A 25611-nucleotide genomic window follows, 5' to 3' on the forward strand; every position below is an offset into this window, starting at 1 on the left:
CCCAGGGGGGCTAACCACCAGCCCTTTTTATATTGTTATATTTTGAGATAGGGTCTCACTAAGTTATTGAGGATGGTCTTGAACTTGCCATCCTCCTGTATCAGCTTCATTAACATTTATTTTATTTGCAGTACTGGGGATGAACCTAGGGGCATTCTACCTCTGAGCTATACCCTCCCAGCCCTATTTTATTCTTTATTTTGAAACAGGGTCTCACTAAGTTGTGGAGGGCCTCGCTAAGTTACTGAGGTTGACCACAAACCTGCCATCATCCTGTCTCAGCCCCTAACTATGATTACAGGCATGTTTCACCATGCTCAGCTGTCACAACTCTTTTGAAGATACTTCTTAGCCGCGCATGGTGGCGCACACTTGTAATCCCAGCATTCAGGAGGCTGAGACCTGGAGGATCACGGTTCGCGGTCAGTCTCAGCTACATAGTGAGGCCCTCTGCAACTCAGTGAGACCCCGTTTCAAAATAAAGAATAAAAAACAGGACAAGGGGTGTAGCTCGGAGGTCAAATGCCCCTGGGTTACATCCCCAACCCACAAAAACAAAAAAACAAAACCCACAATCCTTCTGTCTCAGCCTCCCGAGTACTGGAATTACAGGTGTATACCCCCATGCCCGGCTAACTTTTTTTTTTTTTTTTTTTTTTTGCGGTACTGAGATTGAACCCAGGGGTATTCTAGCTTGGCTACACTCCCAGACCTATTTTATATTTTATTTGGAAACAGGAAGTTGCTGAGAGCCTCACTAAGCAGCTGAGGCTGGCTTTGAACCTGCACAATCCTCCTATCTCAGCCTCCCATGTACTTAGATTACAAGCATGAGCCACGATGCTGGGCTCTAACTTTTTTTTTTTTAACCACAATTAAAAAGGCAGTTTGCCCATTAGGCCTTATTATGTACCTAGCACTGAGGTTGGCTCATACCAGACCTTTACTAAATGCTTGCAACTGAATCAAAGAACAAACAGGAAAGGATAAGAAGAGCAGGTGTATTAGGGATTACAGAGGCTTGTGATTAAATGACTTGCATTTCTAAATCATCCTGTTTCTGGGTATTCTGTAATCCAAAGACCTCACTCGCAAAAACTCTGAAACTCTTATCCATTTGTCCTGTCTTTTTCAGGTCCTGGTTCAGAGTATATTTACAATTTGTGCCTCTCCATTCCATTTATGCAGTTTTTTTTTTTTTTTTTTGTTTTTTTTTTTTGGTGGTACTTGGGGTGGAAACCAGGGGCTTTTCTACCTCTGGGCTATACTCTCAGACCAATTTATACTTTATTTGGAAACAGAGTCTCACTAAGTTGCTGAGAGCCTCACTCAGTAGCTGAGGCTGGCTTTGAACCTGTGCAATCCTCCTGTCTCAGCCTCCCAAGCCTGAGGATTACAAGCATGCACCACCATGCCCAGCTATTTATCCAGTTCTTATCCCTCCTATTTCAAGCCAAGCTTCATTTTTCTCTCCTCTATGTGGCCTTTTCTGACCACTGCAACTACAGAGATCTCTTTCTAACAGGAACAGAGCCCACTGCAGTACTGCTCTGCTTACAATAACACCTTACATCATTATTATTCTGTCCTTTAAGAGCAAAGGCCCTTTACAATACTCTGCATCCCTGAAATAGAGCAGGCACTAGCTTTTATTTTTGGTACTGGAAACTGAACCCTGGGGCATTCTACCTTTGAGCTACACCTCCAGCCTCATTCATTCATTCATTCATTCATTCATTCATTCATTCATTCATTCATTTTGCAGTACTGGGAATTGAACCCAGGGGCATTCTACCTCCAAGCTACACCCCAGCCCTATTTTCTAGTCTTTATTTTGAAACAGGGTCTCACTTAGTTGCAGATGTCTCACTAAGTAGCTGAGGCTGGTTGCACACTTATGATTTTCCTGTTTCAGCCTCCCAAGTACTGGGATTAAAAGCATGTGACACTATGCCTGGCTTTATTTTTATTTTTGAAACAGGGTCTCTCTAGATTGCGGAGGGTCTCGTTAAGTTCTTGAAGCCAGCCTCAAACCTGCAATCCTTCTGTCTCAACCTCCTAAGTATTCCAATTACAGGCATATGTCACCACACCCTGCTCAGGCACTAACTTTTAAAATATCGATAGCTGAATAAAGGCTGATTAAGCAAGAGTGGGCCAATAATTTACTTGCTTTCCACTAGGCTATCTCAAAGTTATAAAAACTGGTCATGAGTTAGACTGAAATGAACTGGATGCTCAGGAAGGTTATGCTTTGAACCCTAAGTTGTCACTACATCCAGTCTTCTGTGACTGTCTGCTATGAAGCCTCTCTTGCCTCTAAGTAAATCAGAGCAGATATTATGCCACAGATACACTGGGTGCAGTCATGCACACCAGTAATCCTTGGACTTGGGAGGCTAAGACAGGAGGATCACAGGTTCAAGGACAGCTTCAGCAATTTGGTGAGACTCTCATCAACCTAGTGAGACCTTCTTTCAAAATAAAAATAAAATAGGGCTGGGGGTGTAGCTCAGAGGTAGAATGCCTCTGGATTCAATTTCTAGTAAAACACACACACACACACACACACACACACAAAAAAAAAAAAAAAAAAAAAAAACCCAAAAACAAAATAACCAACAACTAAAATAGGGCTGGAGTGTAGCTTAGAGGTAGAATGTTTGTCCCCGGGTTCAATTCCTAGTACAAATAAATAAATAAATAAGACGGGCATGGTGGCACACGCTTGTAATCCCAGCATTTGGGAGGCTAAGACAGGAGGATTGCAGTTCGTGGACAGCCTCAGCTACTTAGTGAGGCCTCTGCAACTTAGTGAGACCCTGTTTCAAAATAAAGAATAAAAAATAGGGCTGAGGATGTAGCTTAAAGGTAGAATGCCCCTGGGTTCCATCCCCAGGACAAAACAAACAAACAAAAACATCCAAAAACTAAACAAAACAAACAAGGAGGAGATGGACACAACTGGAATCAGAGGGAAAACCAGTTATGGGAATGGAGGGAGCCAAAGCAGACTCAAAGGTACTTACTTATATAAGAAGCCATGTAAACGGCCATGCATCCTAAATCTTCCACCATTATTTCAGGAATTCTTACTCCTTGATGATTTAGTTTGCCTGGCATATCAAATGATTCCCCTAGGTAGGGATGGACACTTACCAGTATATTATACTGGACAGAGAAAGGAGCTAAATATTAGTTGTGGGTGAAAAAAGGCCTGAGGGACCATTTTTATTTAACTATGTTAGCTGAAAGGAGAAGTTATAGAAATATATGATTCCCCTAAGGTACCTAGAACAGTCCAGTTCAGAGACAGAGAGTAAAACAGGTTAATGTTAACAAGTGGTTAAGGAATGGGTGTGATTATTTGATGAGTGCAGTTCAGTATAGCAGGATGAGAACATTCCAGAAAGACAAGTAGTGATAATAGTTGTAATAACAATGTGAATATATTTAATGCCACTGACATACATTTAAAAATGGTACAACGAAGCCGGGCATGGTAGCACATGCTTATAATTCCAGTTCTTGGGAGACTGAGACAGGAGGATCTCAAGTTTGTGACCAGGCCCTGTTTCAAAAATAAAGAATAAAAAATAGGGCTGGGGCTATAGCTTGGAGATAGAATGCACCTGGGTTCAATTCCCAATAACCCCCCAAAAAAGTTAAAATTATAAATTTTATGGTATGTATATTTTATCACATGCAAAAAAAAAAAAGTGAAAATGAACAAGCTTCACAATTAGTCCTGGACAAACACAACATCTACATATACACTAGGAAGTACATGACCATTCAGTCATGCTGGGGGCATTAACTCATTACAACTTTTGGCTGGGTGTGGTGGCTCATGCTTGTAATCCCAGTACTTGAGACGCTGAGACAAAAGGATCACAGGTTTGTGGACAGCCTTGCTACTTAGTGAAGCCCTCTGCAACTTAGTGAGACCGTGTGTCAAAATAAAGAATAAAAAATTGGGCTGGGTGTGTAGCTTGGAGGTAGAATGTCCCTGGGTTCAATCACCAGTACCGCAACAAAACAAAACAAAAAACCCCACAAAACTTTGCCCTTCATGAAGTCAATAAAAATGAATAGAAAACTGTCATCTAGCCGGGCGTGGTGGCGCACGCTTGTAATCCCCGTGCTTGGGAGGCGGAGCCAGGAGGATCGCGCAGGTTCGAAGCCAGCCGCGTGCGCTGGCTTAGGAGACCCTGTTTCCAAATGAAAATGTAAAAATAGGTCTGGGAGTGTAGCCCGGAGGTAGAAGGGCTTCCAGGAACCCCAGTACCACCACCAAAAAAAAGAAAAGAAAAGAAAACTGTCATCTATCTTCTGGATGCCTGGAAGGAAATCCCAGTGTGACACATTGCACTTTGTATAATCAGCAACAATGCATCACCTTGTAATGTCTTAAAAGAGACTAGATTGTATCTGGGAGCTGTCAAAATTAAAGAATTCACAATCTCTTGCCAGAAGAAAATGGCAGACTGGGGCAGATAGATCTAGCAAAGAGCCCTGTCTTGCCTGCTAACGTACTAAGTGCTGTAGATTCCCTGGTCTTTAGGTTTTATTTTAGGAGTACCATAGAATCTACTGGGAACTAAATTCCTGATTTTTCCTCCCTTACTCAGTCTGTTGCTAACAACTGTAGGGCCCTGCTGTATGCCAAAGCCAGCGCTATGAGAAGCTGTGAATGCTCTTCACATTAAGTGACATGAGCATTAATGTTCATAAGTGAAGGGAGAGAAGTGTTCTAACACATGTTGGAGATAAACAAGGCAGTCAAATACCTCTAGTTTGATAGTGCTGAGAATAAAACCAAGTACACTGTAATGTTATCTGTCATTTAGCACTCTTCAGAATCAGCTAGGGAACAGAAGCAGTGACTATTTTGAGGGAAGTTTTGAAAAGGGTCTCAGTATCACTTTCCACAAGCCCCCCAAGTGAAAAGGATTATTAAAGAAAGATAATGAGCAGCCAGGCATGGGCACCCGCTTGTAATCCTAGTACTTGGGAGGCTAGGGTGTAGCTTCAGAGGTAGAATGCTGCTGGCTTCAATCTTTGATAACAAAATACACTAAAATAAAATGATAAAAAGGGCCAGAATATAGTTCAGTGGTACAGTGCCACTAGACTTCTCAGTAGCCCCTTCCCCTACACACACACAAATGAAAAAAGGGGGGGAAAAGACAAAGAGAGAGGTAATGCATATACAGAAACTCCACGACGGCAAGAACTGTATTTATTCACTGCTAATCCCCACCACCACATCTTATATTACAGCAGGCATGTAATTATTTGTTGACAAATTAAATGAATCTATTTATTTCCCCACTCTTACACAGGTATTCTCCCTCATCTCTGGCTTGTGGACTCTTTTTTCTTTGTTTGTTTTGGTGGTACTGGGGTTCCTGGAAGCCTTTCTACCTCCGGGCTACACTCCCAGACCTATTTCATACATTTTTATTTTTGGAAACAGGGTCTCTTAAGCCAGCGCAGCTGGCTTTGAACCTGCGCGATCCTCCTGTCTCCACCTCCCAAGCTTGGGGATTACAAGCATGCGCCACCACGCCCGGCTTGTGGACTCTTTTTAAGAGGCACTTTCATCACTTTGTTTAACTTTGACAGAAGTTGGAGGAGGATGAGGTCACGTGCTTGCTAATCATCCTTTTCCAGATTGCCTCATGTACCAGAATGGATTTTATTATTGGTCTGTGGCTGCTACTGCTGGAGGAAGATTTTAGCCTGACCTTCCCAAGCTGCTAGGGGATGAATACTGCATGTGGCCAACAGTGAGAATTGTGTCATATCATTGCCTTATTTTTATTTTATTTATTTATTTACTTATTTATTATTATTATTATTATTATTATTATTTTATATATATATATTTATTTTTTTTTTTGTGGTACTGGGGTTCCTGGAAACCCTTCTACCTCTGGGCTACACTCCCAGACCTATTTTATACTTTTTATTTGGAAACAGGGTCTCTTAAGACAGTGAGGCTGGCTTCGAACCTGCACGACCCTCATGTCTCTGCCTCCCAAAGGGGGGGGGGATTACAAGCCTGTGCCACCATGCCCGGCTCATTGCCTTTCTATAGTGAAGCAATTAAGGTGCCCAATCAGAGGGGATGGGATGGGGGAGGATGGAACCTCTTTAAAACTCAGAGGTACATAAACAAATGTATCAAAGATAATCACCAATCAAGCATGGGATGGAGGGAGGGCAAGGGAATGGGATGGGGGCTGGATGAGGGCTAATTGGATGATGTGTGATTGTATATCCTCTTAAATCTTGTATTCCAATGTGATGTATGATTACAATGCACCAATAAAAATATTAAAATAAGAAAGCGTTTAGACTAACCAGAGCCTACTGTGGTAAGAAAGCCACTCTTTCTTCACTGTATAGAACTCAATATGTTGAATTACTGTGCATAAAAAGTGTATCATAAAATTGACATGAACTATTCCAATAGGAAAAGGTAGCAACATCAAGAAATACTTTGCAGCCAGGCATGGTGGCACACAGTTGTAATCCTACTCTTGGGAGGCTGAAATAGGAGGATCACAGGTTCATAGATAGCCTCACCTACTTAGTGAGGCCCTCCACAACTTAGTGAGACCCTGTTTCAAAATAAAGAATAAAGCCGGGCATGGTGGTGCATGCTTGTAATCCCAGCATTCGGGAGGCTGAGACTGGAGGATCGTAGTTCACGAACAGCCTCAGCTACTTAGTGAGGCCCTCTGCAACTCAGTGAGACCCAGTTTCAAAATAAAGAATAAAAAAAATAGGTCAGGGGGTGTAGCTCGGAGGTCAAATGCCCCTGGGTTCCACCTCCAGACCCGCAAACAAACAAACAAACAAACCCCCCAAAACAACAACAACAACAAAAAAAAAGAATAAAAAATGGGGCTGGGTGTGTAGCTCAGAGTGGAATGTCTCTGGGTTCAATCTCTAGTACCACACACACATACAAAAGAAATGCTTTGCAGAATGCATGGTATCAAAGAATAGAACTCTGGACTGCTCCATAGGCACAGAGAAAAAAAAGAAAATGAAAGCCATTTATAACTGAGTTTTAAATGTGAGAATGGATTTGCACAGCTGGCCTCACAAAAGAGAACAAATATGTCAAAGGGAACAACTGACAGACTAATAGAGTCCTATCCATCTGGCTGAGAAAGAGTCACTGGGGGAATACTGAGAAGCCTGTCTGTCAGGAGATAGCTTGCTTGGTGCCTCACTGGGTGAGCTGAATAGCTTACGGAATGCTGGGACACATGGTCATGACACAGCTACTGGCTGGCCCTGCCCCTAAGAAGCTTGGAAAAGGGTTACAAAGATAGACTGGCAAGAAAGAGAGAGAGCATAAGTAGTCTTCTTATTGGCTTGGAATCTATATTCTGGCCCCTCCAGCTTGTAAGGAAGATGGAAAGGAAGAAAGGGAATCATATGAATAAGATGTCTTATTTTGTGCTTTTAAAAATGGGGCCAAAGAGTATCAGAATGAAACATCAGGTTCAAGTTCATGCCATGTTAACGCCCCATCTGTACTTTTATGTAATGCAGTGCTGAATGCAGGCACTTTGGGAGAAGGGGAAATCAGGCCAGACTCAAGAAAAACAAAAACACAAGGCTATCTGCATCTCCAACTCCGTCCATACCATAAAAGAAGAAGAAGGAAAAAAAAAATTCAGAAATAATTTCTCAAGGCAAAGGGAACTCAATTACTAAAAAAAAAAAAAAATATTTCCCAATGAGGGCTCATGTTTTAAAACCAAAAAGATTCAAATTAAGCTGAATTCAGGGTTTTTCTAATTGGTAGTTTCATCCATTTCTAAATTCTCATTTGTTACTTTCAAAAATCAAAATGACTCTGACTAAAGCTTTAAAAGTAATGCCTTATCACCCATTCTAAAACAATAATTCACTAAATTTTAACTTATATATCTTCTATATAACTAATAAACCCTGCAGCTGGCACAAATGCAGAAGGTATTACTCCCAATTTAAAGTACCATCAAGCCGGGTGTGGTGGCGCACGCTTGTAATCCCCGCTTGGGAGGCGGAGACAGGAGGATCGCGCTGGTTCGAAGCCAGCCGCGCTGGCTTAAGAGACCCTGTTTCCAAATAAAAATATAAAAATATAAAAATAGGTCTGGGAGTATAGCCCAGAGATAGAAGGGCTTCCAGGAACCTCAGTACCACCAAAAAAAAAAAAAAAAAAAAAGTACCATCAAGCCATACTACACTAATTCCTCTCAGCGGCCAGTCTCTTGCCATCCTCACTCAAAGCTCAGTCACAGAGTCCCTTATCACCAAAGAGAAGGTAATTTCTTGATCCTACCCGCCAACTAGGTCACTCTGGGGAGAATATGGCTTACCTGCTCCTCTGACAGTTGGGATATGTGATTCACAGCAGCATAGGACTCAATTTTGGGGTTAAAGTGGTTGATGATGGCTCTGAAACAAAGAATTAACATTAATATTATACCAGATGGGAGACAGAATAAACCAGTTAAAACGAGGATACATCTGCCCTCTGGATTAGAGTACTAGATCATGAGAGTGACTGTCAGAGAGGAGTGGTCCTCTTACTCTTACTAAACATAAGGACATACACATGGGAGTGAGTTGACAACTCTGCAATGGAAAGGTTCAATAATTCATTAGACAGAGAATATAATCAAGCACATCTGCTATGCAAATGAACTAAGAAAAAATCCATAACCAACCAAACAAAAACAAAAAACCCACCCCAAGAGTCCTTCACACAAAAAACAGGAAACAGGACACTGTTCACTAGGGGCCCTGGTGTTTCAATCAGAAAGAAGTAATCTTCTGGGCTCTGACTTGGGAAAACAAGGCACTTGGAAAGTTCAGCCAATATGTAGGCTAAATACAGTCTCTGAAGAAGTTGAGCTTTATCCTCTCCTAGAAGCAATCTTCATAGTTTTTAGTATATAGTTTCAGTCCTAACACTTTTTTAGTATTGTGTATTGAATCCAGAGGCAATCTACCTCTAAATTATACTCCTGGTTCTTTTTATTTATTATCTGGAAACAGGGTCTTGCTAGGTTGCTTAGAGTCTATTGCTGAGGCTGGTCTCAACCCTGCAATCTTCCTGTCTCAGCCTCCCAAGTACTGAGATTACAGGTAGGTGCCACCACACCCAACTACGGCACTTTTTGTGTGTGTGTGTGCAAGTGGGTATTGAACCCAGGGGCATTCTACCTCTAGGATATAGGATACATCCCCAGCCCTTTTTTATTTTTTATTTTTTGCCGGTTTGGAGATGGAACCCAGGGGCATTCAACCCCTGAGCTAAACCCCCTGCTCTAATTTTTATTCTTTATTTTGAAACAGAGTCTCACTAAGTTGCGGAGGGCTTCACTAAGTAGCTGAAGCCGTCCACAAACCTCAATCCTCCAGGCTCAGCCTCCCAAATGCTGAAATTAAAAGTGTGTGCCACCATGCCCGACTTACCCCCAGCCCTTTTTATTTTTTATTTTAAAACATGATCTCATTAAGTTGCTGAGAATCTCATTAAATTGCTGAGGGTGGCCTCGAAACTGTGATCCTTCTGTCTCAGCCTCCAAAGTACTGGGATTACAGGCATGTACCACTATATCTGGCTACTACCATTTTTTTTTTTTTTTGGTGGTACTGGGGATGGAACCCAGGGGCATTGTACCTCTGAGTTACACTCCAGCCCTATATTTTTAGTCTTTATTATTTTGAAACAGGATCTCACTTAGTTGCAAAGGGCCTCGCTAAGTAGCTGATGCTGTCCGCAAACTGATCTTCCGGTCTCAGCCTCCCGAAAGCTGGGATTACACGTGTGTGCCACCACACCCAGCTACCACTTAGTGTTCAGAATGATTTCTGACAAGCTATTATCTCATCAGAGGAAAAAATGGGAATAATCACACTTAGCATAGTACCTGGAAGTAGTACACGGTAGGTATACAATAAATGTTTGCTAAAGGAAGCTGGGAATAGCAGCACAGGCGTGTAACCCCAGCAACTCAGAAGCCTGAAACAGGAAGATTGGAAGTTCAAGGCTAGCTCAGGCAACTTAGTGAGACGAGGTCTTGAGTAAAATATAATAAGGGCTGGGGATGCAGTGGTAGAGTGTCCCTTGGTTCAATCTCCAGTACATCAGGGGTGTGTGTGTGTGTGTGTGTGTGTGTGTGTGTGTGTGTATCACAGGTTTGAATAGTGCCTTGACAATATAGTGAAACCCTGTTTTAAAATAAAATAGGGCTAGAGATGTAGTTTAGAGGTGGATTGCCCCTAGGTTCAATCATTAGTAACATATACTCTCTCTCTCACACACATACACACACACGTGACTAAAACATAAAAGGTTTTGCAATATCTATACACTATACATAAGCATATAACTTTTATTTTGTGTGTGGAATGGAGGAATGAACCCAGAGGCATTCCCTACCCTCATTTTATTTATATTTTGAAACAGGGTCTCACTAGATTGATGAGTCTCACTAGTTGTTGAGGCTGTCCTACAATCTATGATCCTTCTGACCCTTCTGTCTCAGCCTCCCAAGTACTGGGATATGGGCGTGAATTACCACACCTGGCTAGCATATAACATTTATATAATAGTATATAATAAAAACCTGGAAAAACAATATCAAACATCTGGCACACAGCTGCTATTCAATAAATATTCAATGAATGAATACATCAAATGGGACAGAAATAGGTCAAGAGCAAGAGGAGAGCTACGATAATTAATTTTTCCAGAGACTACTAAGAAGAAGGGACATAACATCTGTAGGTTAAGGTGGAAACCTGGTTTAAATCCAAAGTGGGAAATAATTTTATAACCAAGTAAAAGTCAAATATGTTTCTCACTAAGAGGGTAAGATTCAAGCAAACTGGCAGGGATGACACCAGCCCAGAAGCAAATGAGCCTGATACTTCAAAAGAAAAAGTAAGCCAGGCATGGTGGCGCATGCTTGTAATCCGAGCATTCTGGAGGCTGAGACTGGATGATTGTGGTTTGTGGACAGCCTCAGCTACTTGGTGAGGTCCTCCGCAACTTAGTGAGACCCTGTTTCAAAATAAAGAATAAAAAACAGAGCAGAGAGTGTAGCTTGGAGGTTGAATGTCCCTGGGTTCCATCCCCAGACCCCCCACCCCCCCAAAAAAAAAGAAAAAAGAAAGAAAAATAGAACAATTTGGACTTCATTAAGTTTAAAAGCCTTTGTGTTGTAAAAATACCATAAAGAAATAATAAAAAATAAAAAAGGAGCTGGGCGTGGTGGCACATGCTTGTAATCCCAGGATTCAGGAGGCTGAGACTGGAGGATTGCGGTTTGCGGACAGCCTCAGCTACTTAGTGAGGCCCTCTGCAACTCAGTGAGACCCGGTTTCAAAATAAAGAATAAAAATTAGGGCAGGGGGTGTGGCTCGGAGGTTGAATGCCCCTGGGTTCCATCCCCAGACCCGCAAAAAAAAGTTGGGCAGGTGTAGCTTGGCGGTTGAATGTCCCTGGGTTCCATCCCCAGTAGCATACAAAAACTGTAATAGCTAAAATGTGGAAAAATTCCAACTGTCCATCAATTCAGGAGTGATCAACAAAATATGGTATAAATGTAAAAGAATATTATTCAGACTTAATAAGGAATAAAATGCTAAAACATGCTATACAACATGGATAAATCTTAAAAATATATTATGTGAAAGATAAAAACACATATTGGCAGATTATACTTATAGAAAGGATCCACAACAGGCAAATTTCTAAAAATAGAAAGCAGATTAGTGTTCTTTTTTTTTTTTAGGGTGATAAGGAAGGTCAGGGAGGAATGAAAGGTGTTAATAGATTGGGGACGCCGGGCTTGGTGGCGCACGCTTGTAATCCCTGCGCTTGGGAGGCGGAGACAGGAGGATTGCGCTGGTTCAGAGCCAGCCTTACTGGCTTAAGAGACCCTGTTTCCAAATAAAAATATAAAAATAGGTCTGGGAGTGTAGCCCAGACGTAGAAGGGCTTCCAGGAACCCCAGTACCACCAAAAAAAAAAAAAAAAAAAAAAAAAAAAAATAAATAAATAAATAAATAAAATAAATAGATTGGGGACAAAAATTTTTTTTAAATTTTTGGTCCTGGGTATTGAACCCAGTAGCTTTCTTTCTACCTCCAAGATATACTCCCAGCCCTATTTTTATTCTTTCTTTTTTTCTTTCTTTCTTTATTTGGTGGTACTGGGGGTGGAACCCAGAGGTTTTCTACCTTTGGGCTATACTCCCAGACCTATTTTATATTTTTATTTGGAAACAGGGTCTCACTAAATTGCTGAGAGCCTCATTAAGTAGCTGAGGCTGGCTTCGAACCTGTGTGATCCTCCTGTCTCAGCCTCCCAAGCGCAGGGATTACACACGTGTACCACCACGCCCAGCTTTTATTATTTTAAAACAGCGTCTCACTAATTTGCAGAGGGCCTCATTAAGTAGCTGAGGCTGGCCACAAACCTGCGATCCTGTCTCAGCTCCCACCTTTCTTTTTTTGTGGCACTAGGGATCAAACCCAGAGGCATTCTATCTCTGAGCTACACCCTCACACCCTCAGACTTTTTTCCTTATTTGGAAACAGGGTCTCCCTAGGTTGATGCCACGCCAGCTTCAGGCCTTTTGTTTTCATTCATTCATTAATTTAAATTGGTGTGCTGAGTCATATATCTTAATGGAGTACAAGATGGTAGAGGCATACATGCACGACCTTTTGTTTTAAACAAGTTCTTGTACTGGCACGATAGAGCATGCTTGTAATCCCAGTGCTTGGGAGGCTTAGATAGGAGGATCACAGGTTTGCAGCCAGCCTCAGAAACTTTTTTCTTGTGTGTGTGTGTGTGTGTGTGTGTGTGTGTGTGTGTGTGTGTGTGTGATATATTAGGGATTGAACCCAAAAGCATTCAATTTTTAAAAACTGAACATAAAGCCAGTGTGGTAGTGCATGCTTATAATATCAGTCAGTACTTGGAAGGCTGAGACAGATTGCAGGTTCAAGAACAGCCTCAGCTACTTAGTGAGGCTTTCTGCAACTTTCTGAGACACTGTTTCAAAATAAAGAATAGCCTGGCATGGTGGCCCATGCTTGTAATCCCCTCCTTGGGAAGGAGGATCGCACTGGGCCAGCCACGCTGGCTTAAGAGGCCCTGTTCCCAAATAAAAATATAAAAATAGGTCTGGGAGTGTAGCCCAGAGATAGATGGGTTTCCAGGAATCCCAGTGCCACCAAAAAAAAAAAAAAAAAAAAAAAAAAAAAAAAAAAAGTCTTGAGTCTTTATTTTTCCTTGAAGGTCTAGTTAAAACAGCATTATTGCTTCTATGAACAATATGGCACATATGATAGAAAAAGTAGGGCCTGAGTTTAGATCATGATCCTCCACTTATTAGCTGTGCATCTTTGGGCAAGAGACCACCCTCTCTGAGTGTCAGTTTCTTTGTTTAGATGGATTTATTCCACAAATTTTCTTCATATTTTTCTATATGCCATCTAACTGTCCTGAAGGAATTTTACTAAAGCAGCTTTCCCTTTCTTAGACAGTTCCAGTGACATACTACATAATATACTACAGAGTATACTCTCAGGCATCTGGGGATTAAAGATAAGAAAACTATCATAATCATAACTGCATTTTCCAGGGAAATCTTCAAGCATGCTGGCTTCTGACAAAAGGTGAAGGTATGACTGAGTGATATGGAGAAGTGGTTAAATGGTTCATCTGAGGTTGAGTTATTTAATTTTACACTAACATTTCTTTTCACCTTCAGAACTGCCTCACACACTCCCATTTCATGCAGTAATAAGCTTCCTCCTTTTGGAGCCAATGAATCTTCAGCCCATCCAATTCAACAACAAAAAAAGCAATTTCCCTTGATGCCTGTTAACAGCAGTGCATTACAAGCCTCAGAGACTCTGCTGATTAACATTTAACAAAATAAAACCTCAAATAAGAATTCCTTCTAACCTTTTCACTTTGAAACTATCTAATCAAAACTTCAGCAACTGCCCTGTTATGATGTCCCTCTAAGTTGTCCTCTAAGTACTACGTCTTCACCTTTTCATGCCACTTATTCCCCTCTTTATACTATCACTCCTGTGGCTGTTTTTTTTGGGACCAAAGACACAAAGACGGAACCTCATTTGAGAAGGCATTTTGACAGCCAGCAGGAAGGACGGTCAGTACATCCTAGCTGCTTGTTTTACCCAATGATCCAATTTTGTAAATTGGCCTAGGAAATTACTAAAGAGAATTTGATTAATTTGTGCACATAAATTTGCTGGTTGAAAGGAGTGGAAGAGAGAACGTGTACCATTGACTATACCTCAGTAGCCTTCATATTTTAACATGAGAATGATTTGTATCAGCATTCCTCTTGATTTCTAGGTGGGAAACATGTGTTAACCTGTCATACCAGATATATTATTCAACTACTAACTATATTTTCATCTGGACTCTGCATTAAATAAGTGAAAAAAAATTTTGTGTGTGTGGTACTGGGGGTGGAACCCAAGGGGCTTTTCTACTTCCGGACTATACTCCCAGACCTATTTTTATACTTTATTTGGAAACAGGGTCTCACTAAGTTGCTGAGAGCCTCACTAAGTAGCTGAGGCTGGCTTCGAACCTGTGTGATCCTCCTGTCTCAGCCTCCTAAGCGCTGGGATTACAAGCGTGCATCACCATGCCCGATTTATTTTTTATTTATTAATTTTTTTGGTGGTACTGGGGTTCCTGGAAGCCCTTCTACCTCTGGGCTACACTCCCAGACCTATTTTTACATTTTTATTTGGAAACAGGGTCTCCTAAGCCAGTGCATGTGGCTGGCTTTAAACCTGCGCGATCCTCCTGTCTCTGCCTCCCAAGCGCGGGGATTACAAGTGTGTGCCACCACGCCCGGCATCCACACCCGATTTAAATGGATTAAAATTTCACAACTAATTAAATGGAGAGAACCAGGAAAGGGTTAATGTGTGTGACATGTGCAGCACATGGCCTGACAACAAATTTTAGCAATCTGCTTCCTACCTTGATGCACAACTTTGCCCAATACAGGTTTCTACCTCATCACCTGCCGGAAATGAAGCAACCGGTTATAACTATTTTGTTTGAAAAAAAAAGTTTCTTTCTTTTGGTGTTAATGTTTTGAGATGAGGTCTTGCTGTGTTGCCTGGGCTGGCCTCCAGCTCTAGAGCTCAAGTGATTCTCCTGCTTCAGCCTTCTAAGTAGCTGGGACAAACCACACCCTGCTAAAAATGAGGTAATTTCTAGTTACTTTGGGCCAAACATGAATTTTAGCCAAGTAAGATGTCATGGGATTTGTGTTTGAGCTAAATTATCCCCTCTTATAATGCCATGAAAGAGAAATGAAAATTTCCCCTGCTTTAGACATCAGTCTGATTTTTTTTTTCAGATTTTATAATCACAATGACTATAAAGGAAGAATGAGGAGCAGGAATCCAAACAACTGCAGAAGTGAGCCTGGCACAGTGGCATAGGCCTGTCTCCCAGCTACTCAAGAGGCTGAGGATCACAAGTTTGAAGTCAGCCTGGGCAACTTAATAAGAGGCTGTCTCAAAATAAAATTATATAAAAGGACTGGGGCTATAGCCTAGTGGTACATACCCAGCTCACTCTACCTAACATGGGTGAGGCCCTGGGTTCAACCTCCAGTATCACAAATACTACAGAACAATGTAGTAAGATGCACAAAATTCAAATGGATCACCCATATTTCCATAAGAAGCATTACTTAGTACATTTTCCTTAGATACGTTGAAGGTTGAACCCAGATGCATTCTACCTCCAAGTTATACTCCCAACCTGATTTTATTTCTTATTTGAAAACAGAGTCTCACTAAGTTGTGGAAGCTGGTTGTGAGTCTGTTATCCTCCTGTCTCAGCCTCCCAAGTACTGGGATTACAAACCTGCATCTCATCTGGCTTAGATATATCTTTTTGTTAACTATTTCTCCTCATAAATGAACACAGACTCTATAACCTTCCTAAAGAATATACATACTAAAGACAAAACACCTACAGGGTCACCCATCCCTGTGTAGATCCTATTACTCTTGCTTCCGGTTCCCTCTCCCCATTTTGAATGGCAAATCAAGAGTTGCTGGTAAGAGTTCCCAGGACTAAATAAAAACCTTTGGAACTGGTATAGCCCCAAGCTTTCTGTCTTCAGAAGCAAGGTCCCCCTACATTCTCAGTAACACCTAGTGAAGCCAGGCATGGTGTGGCATGCTTGTAATCTCAGTATTTGGGAGGCTGAGAAAGGAGGATCACAGTTTTGTGGCCAGCCTCAACTACTTAGCAAGGCGCTCCACAACTTAGTTTCAAAATAAATACATACGTATATACATACACACATACAATATTATTATTATTTTTACTATTAAAATAAGCCAGGCAAACACTTGTAATCCCAATACCTGGGAAGGCTGAGACAGGAGGATAGCAGGTTCGCAGCCAGCGTTAGCTACTTAGTGAGGGCTTCCACAACTTAGTGAGATCCTGTTTCAAAATAAAGAATAAAAAAAGGTGGGCGTGGTGGCGCACACTTGTAATCCCAGTGTGTGGGAGCTGAGACAGGAGGATCGCACAGGTTCGAAGCCAGCCTCAGCTACTTAGTGAGGCTCTCAGCAATTTAGAGAGACCCTGTTTCCAAATAAAGTACAAAATAGGCTTGGAAGTATAGCCCGGAGGTAGAAAAGCCCCTGGGTTCCACCCTTTGTACCACCAAAAAAAAAAAAAAAAAAAAAAAGAAAAGAATAAAAATAGGGCTGGGCTGGGCTGGGAGTGGTGGTGCACACGTGTAATCCCAGCATTTGGGAGGTTGAGACAGGAGGATTGTGCTTTGAGGACAACATCAGCTACTACTCAGTAAGGCCGTTTACAACTCAGTGAGACCCTGTTTCAAAATAAAGAATAAAAATAGGGCTGGGGGTATATCTTGGAAGTAGAATGCCCTGGGTTCCATCCCCAGAACTGGAAAAAAAAAAGAGGGCTGGAAGTGTAGTTCAGAGGTAGAATGCCCCTGGGTTCTATCCCCAGTGCTGCAAAATAAAATAGAGCTGGGAGGTGGACGTGGTGGCACACGCTTGTAATCCCTGCGCTTGGGAAGCTAAGACAGGAGGATCGCACAGGTTCTAAGCCAGCTTCAGCTACTTAGTGAGGCTCTTGGCAACTTAGTGAGACCCTGTTTCCAAATAAAATATAAAATAGGTCTGGGAGTATAGTTTGGAGGTAGAAAGCCTCTGGATTCCATCCCCAGTACCACCAATAAATAAATAAACAAATAAATAATAATAAAAAAACAAAAAATAGAGCTGGGGATGTAGGTTAGAGGTAGAATGCCCCATGGGTTCAATCCTAGTAACACCAAAAAAAGAAAAAAAATAAAAGAAAGAAAGAAAGAAAGAAAGAAAGAAAGAAAGAAAGAAAATCAAAACCTGTCCCTAGACAAAACTGGCCCAAGACAAAACAAAAAGATATATGTATACACACATACATATATACATATACATAATATACATACATATATATGCATATGTATATGTGTGTATATATATATATGTGTGTGTGTGTGTGTGTGTGTGTGTGTGTGTGTGTGTGTGTGTATATAGTACTGGAGATTGAACACAGGGGCATTCTACCTCCAAACTACATCCCCAACCCTATTTTTTTTTTCTTTATTTTAAAACAGGGTTTCAATAAATGGCAAAGGTTGCCTAAGTAAGTAGCTGAGGCAGTGCATAAAACTCTGATCCCCCTATCTCAGTCTCCCAAATGCTGGGATTACAAGTGTGTGACACCACCCCAGCAAAACAGTATTTTAATCATACCTCATTCTCATTAGACCAATTAATCAACTTATTATGACATTAGATTCTTAAGTACTAGAAGGGCACGAGGACAGAAAACTGAGCAACTTACTTAGGTTTCTTTTCCTATCACTTCAAAAGTAGAGGTAAACTGGGCACGGTTGCACACACTTGTAATCCGAGCATTTGGGAGGCTGAGCAGGAGGGCCTTGGTTCAAGAACAGCCTCAGCTATTTAATGAGGGCTTTTTCAACTCTGTGAGACCCTGTTTCAAAATAAAGAATAAATATAGGGCTAAGGGTGTAGCTCGGAGGTGCAATGTCCTTGGGTTCCATCCCCGGTACAGGAAAAAAAAAAAAAATGGAAAGAGGTTTCTCCACCATCCCAGGGGGATCTCTTAGAACTCCTCAGGAAAGGCAATCAGTGAGGCTGCCAAAGTAATTAAGCAAGTGACCACTTGCCATGAAGCCCACATCAGTTAAGTGAACAGAGATGAATCTTATTACAGTGCACTGTCCGCTCTGCGTCTGCAAGTGGTTACCACTGAGGTGGGCTGCTGCTACGCCCTGGCTCCTTGCCTGCCCACTGTGTCAGAGGCCTTCACCTTTTTTTGTCAGCTCTGACAAAGCAGGCTGATTTCATTTTGGCAGAGGACCTATGCTGCCTTCAGAGATAAGACAAGTGTATTTCTCTAAGAAGCCTGGGTGTGGCTATGGGAGGCAAGTAGTGCAGGGTTATCCTGAGAAAGGAGCCTCAAGAGGGAGAGAGGATGGGTGTGAGGGAAAGCAGGAGAATGGGCAGCAGGTCTATTAGCAAGGTAGAGGGAATGGGGTCTTTCAGTACACCAAATGGTAAATGAAGGATAAACAATCTGCCCAAGTGAAGTGGAGAGTCTGTCTATCTCAAAAAGAGAAAAAGCTAAGCTGGGCGTGGTGGCACACGCTTGTAATCCCCGCGCTTGGGAGGTTGAGACAGGAGGATCACACAGGTTCAAAGCCAGCCTCAGCTACTTAATGAGGCTCTCAGGAACTTAGTGAGACCCTGTTTCCAAATAAATATTTTAAAAAAGGTCTGGGAGTATAGCCCAGAGGTAGAAAGCCTCTGGGTTCCACCCCCAGTACTACCAAAAAAAAAAAAAAAAAAAAAAAAAAAGGTGAAACCGGAGGATCATGGTTCGCAGACAGCCTCAGCTACTTAGTGAGATCCTGTTTCAAAGTAAAAATAAAGAATAAAAAATAGGGCAGGGGGTGTAGCTCGGAGGTTGAATGCCCCTGTGTTTCATCCCCAGACCGGCTAAAAAAAAAGAAAAAAGAGAGAGAGAGAGAGAGAGAGAGAGAGAGAGAGAGAGAGAGAGAGAGAGAGAGAGAGATCTAAAATTTCACTACAGCATTGCCGAGGAATGCTGCTTTTCTAGCATTGAGAGCAGCCTCAATATCAGCTTTATTAGTGAGTTAGCACTAAAGCTGAAGGATCAAATTTTTCTTTACAATCTAATCAGTATCTATTATTTAACAAAAGCCACTGTTTGCCAGAGGAAATGGGCATTTATACAAAGATTTACAAATGGCACCTGAATATTTTTTGGCCCTATTTCTTTTTGCAAATAATTATGAGAACCAAAATGAAAGCCCCAAACTAACTACATGCCTACTAAGTCAGAGACCCAGAGAGCTTTTACTCAACAGAAATTTTCACAAGAGGAAAGCTATGGAGACAAATTTAAAATCACATAACTCAGCTGGGTGTGGTGGCACATGCTCTCAATCCCAGCATTTGGGAGGCCAAGTCAGGGGGGCTGCTGTTCGCAAATAGCCTTGGCTACTTAGTGAGGCCCTCTGCAACTCAGTGAGACCCTGTTTCAAAGTAAGAATAAAAAATAGGGCTGAGGGTGTAGCTCGGAGGTAGAATGCCCCTGGGTTCCATCTCTAGTACCACAAAATAAATAAATAAATAAATCACATAACTTATTTTAAAAATCATCAGAGACTGTGTCTATCACTCCAAGGAGGAGATAAGAGTAGACCCGGGCATAGTGATGCATGCCTGTAATCCCAGTACTTAAGAGGTTGAGATAGAAGAATCACAGGTTGGAAGACAGCCTCAGCAAGAAGTGAGACTCTCACCAACCTAGTGAGACCCTATTTCAAAATAAAAATAAAATAGGACTGATTAGGGGGTGTAGATCAAAGGTAGAATGCCCTGGATTCAACTCCCAAGTACCACCACCTCAAAAAAAAAAAAAAAAAAAAAAAGACAAAAGAAGTAGGAAACCAAGAAGTGTCTAACTCATAACTCATAGAGAGGGGATCTTGAAGACATTGCTGGAGACAGCCATGACCAGCCAAATAAAGAAATGCCACAGACAAGGTCTGAGACAGAAACCGACACTGAGTGGAGGTCTCATTGCACATGCATGTGCAGGCACTCCTTTCTAGGACGAGAACAAGAACACACAGGAACTGTGGCAGGGAGTCATTTGCAACTGCACTTTCTCCCACAGCTCTTTGTTTGCAATAGGGCCTGCAGTTCCCTTACATTCAAGGACGGTGGGAGGTGGGAAAAGGAGGGGAAGCTAGATGATGACTACTCAGAACCATGCAGTGCTGCCTAGGAGAGGACTTAATGGGAGGATAAATTTGGGACCCAATTTTTGACAGCACCTCCAGTAACAGTTAATAAAGCAGGGGGTGAAAGCCAACTCCAAACATTCATCATAATAGTGCAATAAAATGGAGGTCTTCAGGGGAGAAACTATGAAATTCCATAGTAAGAAAATGCAGCCCATGTGGAGGGTGAGGCAGTTGGCTCTGGCAGATTGTCTCTATGGGAGACTGGGTGTTGTTATTTATGCTCACAAAGAGGCCATTAGCTGCTTTTTCTTCAATATACCAGGGAAGAGTGATAAGATGCCCGCCCCTTCTAAAAAGGTGATGCTAAACAGGAGAAATTTAGAGTGATTACATAACTGTTTATCCTATAAATACCACTTTAGAAAGACCTTTTATATTTTCTCCTTCTCCCTTACTCTGCAAAGTGAATGCTTTCTCATATGGTCAAGAATCACTCTGTCTCCAGAAGAAAGACCTATGGTATCTGAAGTAAATGGTTTGCCAGCCTGCACAGGACTCTTGCTAATTCAGTTTGTTTGGCAAACATATGAATATCTGCCATGAATAGGTAGTATGGTAGCAAATGGGGGAGATGAGTAAAATGTGAACCTAAATATCAGGGAGCTTATAGATCAGTGGAAGAGACACACACCAAAAACATTAAGGCAAAGAATAGACAAAGATTACAATGGAGGCATGGAGGAGGGGTACTTAGCCCAACCTGGGAACTTAGAGAAGGGATTCTAAAGGAGATGGCATTTGAGTAGTCAAACATACCAACTGCTTTTTTTTTGGGGGGGGGGGTACTGGGGATTGAACCCAGAGGCATTCTACCTACAAATTATACCCCCAGCCTGATTTTATTTCTTGTTTGGAAACAAGGTCTCACTAAGTTGCAGAGGGCCATACTAAGTTGCTGAGGATGGCTTCAAACCTGTGGTCCTCCTGTCTTAGACTCCCAAGTACTGGAATTACAAGTGTGCACCACCATACCAATTGCTTTAGTCAGGCAAGGAAAGGGGAGACTGTATGGGGCACATTTCCTTCCAAGAGTGGAGATTAAAACTGTGCTTTACTAATTACACAAAAGAACACTTACCAGTTAAATTAGGTTCATGCTAGCTAGGCATGGTGGTGCATGCCTATAATCCTCATATTTGGGAGGCTGAGACAGGAAGATTGCAATTTTGAGACCAGCCTCAGCAACTTTGTGAGACTCTCAGCATCCTAGTGAAAGCCTGTTTCAAAACTACTACTACTAATAATGATAGCCGGGCATGGTGGCACAAGCTTGTAATCCCCGCACTTGGGAGGCGGAGACAGGAAGATTGCACAGGTTCGAAGTCAGCCGCGCTGGCTTAAGAGACCCTGTTTCCAAATAAAAGGTATAAAATAGTGCCGGGCGTGTTGGCGCACGCTTGTAATCCCAGCATTTGGGAGGCTGAGACCGGAGGATCGCGGTTCGCGGACAGCCTCAGCTACTTAGTGAGGCCCTTAGTGAGCAGGACAGCCTTTGTGAAACCATGAAATCATTGCCTGTTGGGGTCTTGTTTGCTCAGTGTCCATTCAAAAAGGCTCCTGTCAACAGGCCAGGGCAAGTTCTGTACCTTCTCTCCCCTAAACTCAATGTAAACAAGTAGCAGTTTCTAGGGTTGAAAGCAGGCCTTTCAGTCTCCCAGGGGAGTGGAGGGGCCTCACTTATGCTATGGGGCCCTCTGTAGTGTCAGTCTCCAGCTGGTGATGCAGCTGTCTCACTGAGAATCACACTCAAGTTTCTAGTCTGATCTCTCCAAACCACGCTGAGGAAGCTAAATGGCTCTGCTTTGCAGCTGCTTGTTATTTATAAGAATTTCTTTGGAGCTGGGCGTGATGGTGCATGCCTGTAATCCCAGTACTGGGAGGTTAGGACAGAAAAATTGCAGGTTCAAGGCTAGACTCAGCAACTTAGTGAGACCCTGTTTCCAAATTTAAAAAAAAATTATATATATATACATACACAGAGAGAGAGAGAGAGAGAGAGAGAGAGAGGGGGGGGGGAGGGAGGGAAGGGGGGGGAAGGGCAGGGTGAGAAAGAGCTTGGAGGTACAAGGCCCCAGGGTTCCATCCCTAGTAACCTAAATACACACACACACACACACACACACACACACACACACACACACACACTTACTTAGGGTTTTTTTTTTTTTTTTTTTTAACCCTACAAAGAGCCTGAGCAAAAACATCTTACTAAAAGCAGGAAAGCACCTACATCAGTGGCACTTTGAAACAGCATCAGGACACTTTCATATTCCTTCAACAAGGCTTCTAGTTTACATAACTGACAGCAACCACCATTCAGCCAATGAGAAGATTCTTAATAAATGCATCCTTAAAGCTGGGCATAGTGGCACAGGCCAGTAATCCCAGTACTTGGGAGGCTGAGATAGGATTACAGGTTCACAGCCAGCCTCAGCTACTTAGTGAAAGCCCTCCCCAGTTTAGTGAGACCCTGTTTAAAAGTAAAAGAATGCTAGGCATGGTGGTGCACGCTTGTAATCCCAGTATTTGGGAGGCTGAGACAGGAGGATCACAGTTTGCAGCCAGCCTCAGCTACTTAGTGAGGCCCTTTGCAACTCAGTGAGACCCCGTTTCAATATAAAGAATAAAATATAGGGCTGGGGGTGTAGCTCAGAGGTAAAATGCCCCTGGGTTCCATCCCTAGTACCACCAAAAGAATAAATAAATAAATAAATAAATAAAATAAAGAATAAAATAGGGCCAGGGGTGTAGCTCAGAGGTAGAATGTCCCTGGGTTAAACCCCCAGTACCAAACACACACACACACAACACACAACACACACACACACACACACACACACACACACACACACAGGCATCCTTAAAATCACTTATAATTCACTAGATCTACAAAGATAAAAATAGCATTAATTGCCCTGGCTTGTTACTTAAGAAAAAGAAAGAAAAACAATATATAATGCTATCAATTATTCACTTCAAAGTGGCTTTAGTTGTCTCAAAGCCCCATTTTGGATAATTAAAACCTTTTGACTAGCCTGTTGTTATTCTGGAGGGAATTGGAAGTCAGTAAAACTGTTAAAAAAAAAAAACAGAGCCGGGCGTGGTGGCGCACGCTTTTAATCTCAGAGCATGGGAGGATGGATCAATCAGGTTCAAAGCCAGCCTCACTGGTTTAAGAGACCCTGTTTCCAAATAAAAATATAAAATAGGTCTGGGAGTGTAGCCCGGAGGTAGAAGGGTTTCCAGGAACCCCAGTACCACCAAAAAAAAAAAAAAAAAAAATCCAAAGCATACTTTCTGGCTATTCAAGGTTAATCTAGGAGCTGTCAAGACTGTATTTCCTACTGTCTAGTGAGATCTGGAGCAAACTTGTAATTAATTAATTTAGTGTTACTAGAAATGTAACATTGAACTATATCTCCAGACCTTTGTTTTTTTGGTTCTGGGGATTGGGGAATTGAATGGATTGAATCTAAGGGTATTCTACCTGAGTCATACCTCTAGCCCTATACAAACAAACAAACAAACAAACAAACAAACAAACAAACAAACAAACAACAGGCTCTTGCTAAATTGCTAAGGGTTTTTTTTGTTTTTGTTTTTGCGGGTCTGGGATGGAACCCAGAGGCATTTGACCTCTGAGCTACAACCCCTGCACAATTTTTTATTCTTTATTTTGAAACAGGGTCTCACTGAGTTGCAAAGGGTCTCGCTAAGTAGCCAAGGCTGTCCGTGAACCACGATCCCCGTGTCTCAGCCTCCCAAATGCTGGGATTACAGGCCTGGGCCACCATGCCCAGCTTGCTAAGGGTTTCGTTAAGTTGCTGTAGCTGGCCTTGAACTTGTGATCCTCCCGTCTCAGCTTCCCAAGTACTGGAATTACAAGTGTGCACCACCATGCTCAGTTTCCTCAGTCTTTTTTATTTCTCTATTTTTATTTTTTAATTTAAAATTTTATATGCGGTGCTAGGGATCAAGCCCAGGAACATTCTACCCATGAGCTACACCCCCATCCTTTTTTTTTTTTTTTTTTCCTATACTGGGGATGGAACCCAGGGGCATTCTACCTCTGAGCTACAACCCCAGCCCTATATTTTATTCTTTTTTATTTTTGAATCAGGGTCTCAATGAGTTGCAAAGAGCCTCAATAAGTAGCTGAGCTGTCCGTGAATTGTGATCCTCCTGTCTCAGCCTCCCAAATGCTGTGATTACAAGGGTGTGCCACCATGCCTGGCTTATTCTTTTACTTTGAAATAGGGTCTAAGTTGCAGACAGCCTCACTAAGGAGCCGAGACTGACTAAAAACCTGTGGTCCTCCCATCTCAGCCTCCCAAATACTGGGATTACAAGCATGCGCCACCTTGCCTGGCTTATCTATTTTTATTTTGAAAACAGGGTCTTGCTCAACCTGCAATCTTCATGCACACCCTCTAACTATTGGGACTACAGGTATGTGCAACCATGCCTAGCTCTGAGCATAACAGGGCTAAGCAGACACATTCAGAAGCATGTTCAGAGGGGGAGGCCTAAACACACTTCTTAGACATCTCAATATTCACTTCCCTAATACAGGGCCTCAAGTCAGGTCATTATTCTGGAAGACAAGGAAGGTACCATAAAGGCCTTGGAAGATGAAACTATTCATTCTAGCAGCCATTCATCTGCTCATCATTTATTGTACTATATACTATACTATGCCAGGGGCAGAAGTCACAAAAGTTAAAAAAAAAGCATGGTCTCTGTTCTTAGGCACCTACTATTTGTGAAAGACATCTAAACCACTATGCCACAACATAATAAATACTGTACAAGAGAAATGTAAAAAGTCCTATGGCAATGCAGGTATGAATCATCCTGCCTCAAAGAATCAGAAACTTTTCAAGGAAGGTGATATCTGAGCTCAATTCGGAAACAGAATTTTTCTAGAAGAAAATAGGAGTGGTGAAGCCAGTTGAGGTGGTACATACCTATCATACCAGTGCTTGGGGGGGGGGGAGAGGATCATGATTTCAAGGCCAGCCTGGGCAATTTAGCTAGAGCCAGTCTTTAAAAAAAAAAAAAAAAAAGCAGAACAAGGCTGGATTAAGGATGAGACAGGTGGATCATAGGCTCG

The 25611-nt window shown here is 42.1% G+C and overlaps 1 protein-coding gene across 1 annotated transcript in view; it reads right to left on the reverse strand.

The window, feature by feature from the left end:
- ARMH3 (armadillo like helical domain containing 3) overlaps positions 1-25611 on the reverse strand; it is a gene marked incomplete at its 3' end in the record, with an annotated part of 257318 nt that overhangs the window by 23360 nt on the left and 208347 nt on the right. Inside the window, exon 24 of the mRNA XM_080693692.1 lies at positions 8391-8469. Coding sequence (XP_080549818.1) covers positions 8391-8469 — 79 coding nt within the window. The remainder of the gene's footprint in view (positions 1-8390; positions 8470-25611) is intronic.

Source organism: Muscardinus avellanarius (assembly GCF_963383645.1).
Source record: "Muscardinus avellanarius genome assembly, chromosome: 4".
Lineage (NCBI taxonomy): Eukaryota > Metazoa > Chordata > Mammalia > Rodentia > Gliridae > Muscardinus > Muscardinus avellanarius.